The sequence below is a fragment of the Cyprinodon variegatus genome, unplaced genomic scaffold, assembly GCF_000732505.1.
Source record: "Cyprinodon variegatus isolate N-32 unplaced genomic scaffold, C_variegatus-1.0 Scaffold63, whole genome shotgun sequence".
NCBI lineage: Eukaryota > Metazoa > Chordata > Actinopteri > Cyprinodontiformes > Cyprinodontidae > Cyprinodon > Cyprinodon variegatus.
In genome coordinates this window covers 174726-181982 of record NW_015150516.1, presented here as the reverse complement: position 1 = coordinate 181982, position 7257 = coordinate 174726, and the positions used below count along the sequence as shown (strand labels likewise).

General features: G+C 40.4%; 1 protein-coding gene across 3 annotated transcripts in view; it reads left to right on the top strand.

The window, feature by feature from the left end:
- The first annotated feature begins 607 nt into the window (after nt 1-607).
- The window catches only part of LOC107082826 (von Willebrand factor D and EGF domain-containing protein-like), a 37979-nt gene continuing 31329 nt past the window's right edge, over nt 608-7257 (top strand). For all 3 annotated transcript variants that reach the window (XM_015371705.1, XM_015371704.1, XM_015371703.1), the window contains exons 1-2: nt 608-827; nt 6575-6759. In XM_015371705.1, the coding sequence (XP_015227191.1) occupies nt 740-827; nt 6575-6759 (273 nt within the window). In that variant the 5' untranslated portion in view covers nt 608-739. The remainder of the gene's footprint in view (nt 828-6574; nt 6760-7257) is intronic.

Below are 7257 nucleotides of genomic sequence, written 5' to 3'. Positions count from 1 at the left end.
GCTAGCACTAAGTTGCTAACTGGTTAGCAAGATGCTTCCGACAAACCCGCCTCAAACAAACATGCAATCCCATCCCCTTGATAAACGACCAATTCCATTCACTTTATTCACTCGAGAATTAACTACAACCGTTGGAACAGCAGCTTCCCTGCGACTTTAAATACTGCAGGCAGTATGGAAGTACCATGGCGCCCTGGGTGAAGAGCCACTCATGTCCACAGATGGACTTAATTAACTAATTGCTAATCCTTTGAAGCCAAATGCTTCCAATGGATTTAACTGAGGGATGCTGAATGCCAAAGCAGCATTCTCTGAAACTGAGTTAGATGAAGTTTAGATGGATTTCAGAGGGTTTTGTGGGTGTCCAAAAAAATCCCAATAAAATTGTTAAAACTTATGAAACATAAACTTCAAGGGGAGTAAATAAAGCTGTGTGTCTGCGGTTTAATGGTCCTCGGATTCCTGAATTTCAGAGAAACAACTGAGCCTGGGAGAGCTGTTGTTCTCTGGATGTTCACACACAGGATCTCCAAAGACCCTCCTCCAGGACAAGCGCTGTCCTGCCTCCTCCTCCTCCTCCTCTTTCATCTCTGAGCCGCTCTCCGTGAAGAGGGCTGCACATTTCAGCCTGTTCTCTAATTAACAGAATAGTTTGCGCCACTTTTGCAACCTCTCCCTTCCACTTCCAATGGACCAGAGACACTGAGCGGATCCAGCTGCGTCAGGTCGCGCTGCACACATGGATTTTTGCGCATCTGCTTTGGTTTTCGGATGGTTACGCGTCGCGCTGCTGTGGGCTGTGCAGTTTGGAGCGCTGGCGCAACACGGTAGGTGCAGCAGAAAAAGATGCATGCAGAGGACGTGAGTCAGGACTGTGCAGAACACACACTCCTCTGATCAAATGGACGTTAATAGACGTAAAAAAGGTCAAATCAAAGAAACGTGGAAATGTTTAATCAGGTTTAACCCAATCAAACTTTGAAGGACCTGCATTAGGTTACAGAGGCATTTCTTTAAACAGCTGGAGATTAAATTTAATCTATAAATATAGGAAATAACATATCATTGTAGTCTAGTTTATTTTTATGAGCTAAAAAATAGAGGGTTGGTCAGAAGGAAGAATCTTATTTTTGGGGAAAAGTGAAACTTCTCTGTTGAGCTGCTGTCAGAGGGTCAAAAGTCTGCAGAGCATCTCAGAGCAGCAAAGCTTAGAACAGTAAACTAAAGGGTGCTGGGGTCATAAAAAGAAGCCCTCAGGGGGCCTAATGCAGCTGAGCCAAAGAAAGGTTTGATGAAACTCTTGTCACACAGCTGAGCTGAGCTGGTTTAATTTTCCTTTGACCAGCAGGAAACAAGCGTCCATGAAGCTCAGTAGGAATGTTAGGGAAATTGAATCAGAAGACTCTTCTGAAGCTAGAAATGGGTTCAGACTGATATTTTGGACTCAAATCTGTTTACTTTCTACTCTTCAGACATCTTAACCCTTTACAGTGCAAGTTATAATTTTTGATCACTTGCACAGCCCTTTAAAATGGAGTCTAGAAGCACAAGATCTATATCCAGTCATTCAGTAAAGATCCTGCTACTGTACATGGTTGCACATCTGATTTTGGCATTTGACCAATTAGATGAGCCCTTGAATGATATATTACCTACTGGAAATTAAGTTGAAAACAAAACACATTAGCAAGTCAAGAAAAAAAGGTAAAAAGCTAATTTAAAACTTAATAAGCTTCATTAACAGTTATATTTAGGTTTATAAACTAAAGAAAGTAAGTGCCAGTATCAGCATTAATTCCTCTAAGGTTATGTTGGACCAAACAAATGTGCTGTTTTTCATGAATTTCTTATAGAAGTAGTTTTGTTATTTTTCTTAATATATTCGGACAAGTTGGTGTTGCTTGTTATTACATTGATATTCATTTTTGCGATCAAAAAATCTATATTTTTTTAATTATGCAAAGGTAATAAGGTCTTGTCCTGGATTCCAATAACAAAAACGGCTTGAAATTTAGGTTTTAGTATTTCACTGAGTGCACTATAAAGGGTTAAAGCACAAAAGAGGTGTTAACTGACCATTTGATCAATTCAGATCAGTTAATAGTTATTAACCTTACTTTTTTTGGGGGGGGGCACAGTGGGCTGACAGGAAAGGGGGTATGAGAGAGGGGGAGAGACATGCGGCAAAGGTCCACGGGTCAGAGTCGAACATGGGTCATGTGCACCAACTACTGCGCCACCAAAGCCCTAACCTTATATTTTAGTTTCATTTTCACCAGCCAGACCAAAGCCTGATTACCTTCTGTCCTGGAGAACCGAGTTATCACCTCTAGAGTACCCACATGACCACATGAAGTAGGCTAAACGATCTCAGTTAACATCATGCCTGAGCCAATGTCATACTTAAACAGATAAAATTGTATACACCAATCAGAAAAGGATGCAATTAATTTGTAATGCTTTGGATCGTTAGTGAAGCACAGTGGGAACCATTATCTGGAACCCTTGGAGAACGCTTACAGGAAAGGCTGTCAACCCTAATTACTCCAGTGAAGACAAATCCAGGAGGTCTTTTAAAAAAATTATGTTTATAAAATGCCCACAAATAAAGGATTTCACAGAATTTGGAAAAGTTTGTTTGCTTTCATTCAGACGTGGTTTTGTTTATGGAAGCTCGATCAAGTCCTTGGAGATTTATTGTCTGGTAAACTGCAGAATCTCTTATTTTATTTCTTTATTTCTTGCTCTTAATGTATTAACATCAGAAAAGCAAAATTAGACAATTTATGTATTAGTTAATGTATGAGTGCACAAAAAGTTTTACTCTTAGTTCTTAACTGAGACTTTTTTAGTTGGACCATAAATTAACTCCAATAAAACTGTTTTAACACTTTTGTTTCACTTCTGAGAAACAGACCACATTATCTCTAACTAATCTGCTCTCCTGCACATCTGGGCCACCAGTGGCCCCCATCCAGTGTGGGATCGTTTCTCTCCCGGGGGCCCGGTTCATTAACTGCCTCCCCCCCTCCTGCCCCAATAAACCCATTAAGCCAGGGGTTTAGCCAGCCGCCCCAGTCTAGTCCACACTCATCCTCCCTGAAGACGTGGCTGTTTGGACAACCTGTGACCTCGCCTGTCTTCATGGGAGCTTCCAGACGGGTTGTACACTCAGAGGGGCGACAACGTAAACGAGAGCATTTGCTTTAAAGAGGCTGTCAACGTGAGGAGTGGCCATGTTTGGGACTGGGATCATCGGCTGTAACTGTGTTCTGGGCTCAGGACATCCTGAATGTTTGTTTTTCTTCACGTGTCCTTTACTCCAAGTCAAACAAAGGAAACAAGTCCTCTTGGCCAGAGTCTGTTTGCCCGGTTTCACAACAAAGACCTCTGCTGATAGCTTAGACCCTTAAACTCAACGACTGCTGAATAATTGAAACCTCGACTCCACCTTCAAGCGTAGTTATTTAGGCCCCCTTTGGTCCGAGCATCCTTTCCTGGGGCGATCCAAAAGAGCCTCACAGGAATGTCTGTTATTCCCGGGAACTCCTATCACCTCAAGGGGTTTAGAGGTCTTTCCTGTTCCTATAATCAACATCAATTTTTTCAAACCAGTGAGAACTAATCGAATTTTAAAAAAGGTGAAATGTTCAGTCGTTAGTTCTTTAACCCTTTAGCATTAAGGTATACGACTCATCTGGTGTTTCCAATAAAGTGAGTCTGCTTATGCTATACGACTAGATAATCCTCTAGTTATTGGAAAAAAGCCCATCCAGCTTCCCTTTAAGGGTAAGATTGAACCAAAGTAAGACGAGTCAGTAATTGAAGGGATAACTGAGTGAAGGGAGATTTCTTTGTTTTTGTGCCATTTTCTTAGATATTTCCCTCGTTAGAGAAGTTATTACTCAACTGTAAGTATGGTATGTTACCTTTATTGCAACGGTTTTCCATTTTTTCTCTTTGAAAAAAAAGAGATTGGTCTCTTTTTAAAAATTTCTAAAAATATTGTTTTGCCTCAGATGGAGCTCAGGTCTCTCTAAGCCTTGTTCCTAAGTGAAGCATCTCTATCTTCAGAGATTAGCAACCACACAACCAGACCACCGCGCGTAATGCAAACCTAGTAGGGTAAAGCAGCGTAATGCCATACAAGGATCCACTAAATGTGGAATGATTTTACATAAAGACTTAGAAGGCATAGCTCCTGTTTCAGATGGCATGTCTAGTCTCCATTTTGACCAAATTAGGTCCAGATTGGACCATGTCTGACCATTTTTATAAATTGTTTTTTCTGAGATTAAAGGACGTCAACTTTGTTGGACTGCGGATGTTAGATTTAAAGGGATTTACTTCTACCATTCTCTCATTATTGTAGATATTTATGTGTTTACAGGCCAGAAGAGGATTAGTCCGTACAGTTAGTCCAGGGTCCGTTCCAGTGAGATGTGGTAGGATGAAGGATGAGATGGATAAACACCATAGACGTGACTACGCCTACAGCAGAGGTTCCCAAACTGGTCTTGGTGGGCCCAACTTTGACTTCAAACTTCTTAACAAATAAAAGTCAATTGCAGTAAAACAATTCACTTTAAACCATTAAATCCCCCTATTTTTTTTGTTACACCTACAGTACATTAATCTCAGTGCTCCCCACCGTCAGAACTGAACAAGCCTCTTGGATGAGAGGCGAAACATCTACAATACTTTATGTCCAGTTGCCTAAACTGAATTTTTCAAGCTTGACCAATTGACCAATTACAAATTCTAAAGTGCCATTATTTCAAGTTAATTTCTTCTACAGTGTACATAATTCAACATTGCCATCAACGATTAAAAAACAAACGCAAAACAGGTAATTTATTATAATGTTCACCTATTAGAAGCTTCCATTGCAGTTACACCAAATCCCTTCAGGGGGCGCACTTTGGAACTCTTTGGGAATTCCCAAAGTGTGCAGGAACCAATGATCTAATGTGATGTAATGTTATTCCAAAAAAGTTACAAAAAAGCCTTGTTTTGGTTTAGAAAACATCCAAATTGAACCAGATGAATGGCTCCGCCCCTTTTTTGTAGGGTCGTTTGGTTTCCTTGTTAGCCTTTAATGCCCGACACATGTCTATGTCTCTGAAAGGGGTCCATAAGGGAGTTGATTGTCTGGCTGAACAGGCAACCTGCTCTGGTCCCGTGTAATGGGGTGGGGCTACAATGATAGCGGGAAGGAATCAACTCAATAGCTGCATTGTAGGTTTTTTAAGGCTGAAATCTGAGTCCATCCACTCCGTTTAAGGTTGGTTTTTCTCTCTTATCAATGGCTTCCCTTCCACCCCTCTCAAAACCACTGTCTTCTTTGTCCAAAATGTGAACATTCTGGACCTCAAAAGAATGTCCTTTGTCCATAAGGTCTAGATGTAATGCCAAGTCTTGTCCAGAGGAAGTCGCTCTTCTGTTGTTTGGTCTCTCTTGTTTTGGTCCACTCTATAAAGCCTTGAAATCACGCTATTTCATTTCGACATTTTGAATTAAAATAGCTTCCTAGATGGAAAGGGAAACGTCTTCAAACTTGAAAACCAAGTCCACTGGATTGTTTAACTTTTTTTGGAATGACTTTGACCTGGATGACTGAGATTCTTTACCAGCATACAGTAATGTTAGCGCACCTCTATTCTGTGATAATAATATAATATGGTCACCATCAGAACAAAGATATTTAATGAGAAGGTGATAAAAGAACATCAATTTTTTTTATGGGAAACAAATAATTTCTTCTCAGGTTCTTCGTCACCTAATGGCCTGAACAGAAAACAGCTTTACCAGTAAACTAAAATCCAAATACGGCTTGGACTCACTTAAGGGAGACCCCTGCAATGTGTTCAAAAGGTTTAAAGGGTTAGAACATTACCACAACCTTCCTGGTTCCCATTAAACTAGGTCATCTTACTGTGATTTGGAACCAGTCTGATGGTTTAACTCGTGCCGCTGATTCTGCGTCTGATGGTTCTAATTGACCCTTTAAGACATTGTCTTCGTAATTTTGGTTTTATAGAATTTTTATTACATTCTGGCACAACTTTGAGCAATCAAGTAAAGAATGCTCTGTTATTACTCATCTTATTTAGAATTTACATTTCACACAGTTGGTGATTCTTTGTGGTCTAGTTGCTGAATGTGAAACATATCTGGGCTTTAATACTTTGAAGCACTGAGTTTCATCACACGCTGGTTTTTTCCAACTTTCTCAGCAGGATTTAATATACCTTTCATTAAGAGGCCAGATGTTCAACCATTGAAACAAAATAACTGATAGAGAAGAAAAGTCTCAATAATGGCAGAAATCCATGCACTTGATTCCCACATGTGCTGCTTTTGTTTTGTCTACGGTAATCAGCTCCGTTCTGTTGAAGCCAAACAGCCGGACTTCGCTGCAGATAAAAACCTAATCTAATTATGTTCACAGACTCTAGAGTCTGAAGAGCTCAAGGAGGGGATTTCATGTGGAACGATTCAGATTCTTAAAACTCGCTTCTATGCCCATTTCAGCAGCGCCTCAGTTGCTCATTTTCACCATCCTCCTTCACAGCTCCAGAGTGTTATCCTGGAGGATATCGGATCCTACGGAGTCCATACCGCAGCGTCAACTTCGACTCCACCGAGATCCAGAACACGGCCATCCAAGACCTGATCTGTGACCACACACTGTCAGCCGGCTGGTACCGGTTCTGGATCAACAACAGGCCAGCGGAGATGCCAACCAGCTGCGTTGAGGTAGGGCATTAGTTACAGGTAATAACTCATTTTACATGTTTGTAAATTAAACATTTTTAAATATATGCTATGTGGACTGTACTCATAACATTCTTATCTAATCCCATCAGCTGAATCTGTAGATTGGTATACAACTTCATTATGAATCATTATCAATTTTGTATGTTACCTTCTGGATTGTCTTCGAGTGTTTTTTAAGGCGTCTTGAGCACATTAATGCAGAGACACACTTACTTAAATGGTTTCCTGCTTACAGAAAGGTATTTTTGGAGATGTAGCCTCAGCTGATGGGGTTTTAGGACGAAGTTGAGGCCTCTACCATCTGTGATTATTGAAAACATCAAGGTCTGTTTCTAAAGGAATCAAACCTGGATGTCTTTCTAGCTGGAGGCAGAAGTCTACTTTCAATCTCGATTTAGTAAAAGAAATAAAGCACCCAGCATTCATATTGATTTAAACAAACTGATCAATATAAACGTCTGATTGTCGTAATCCACC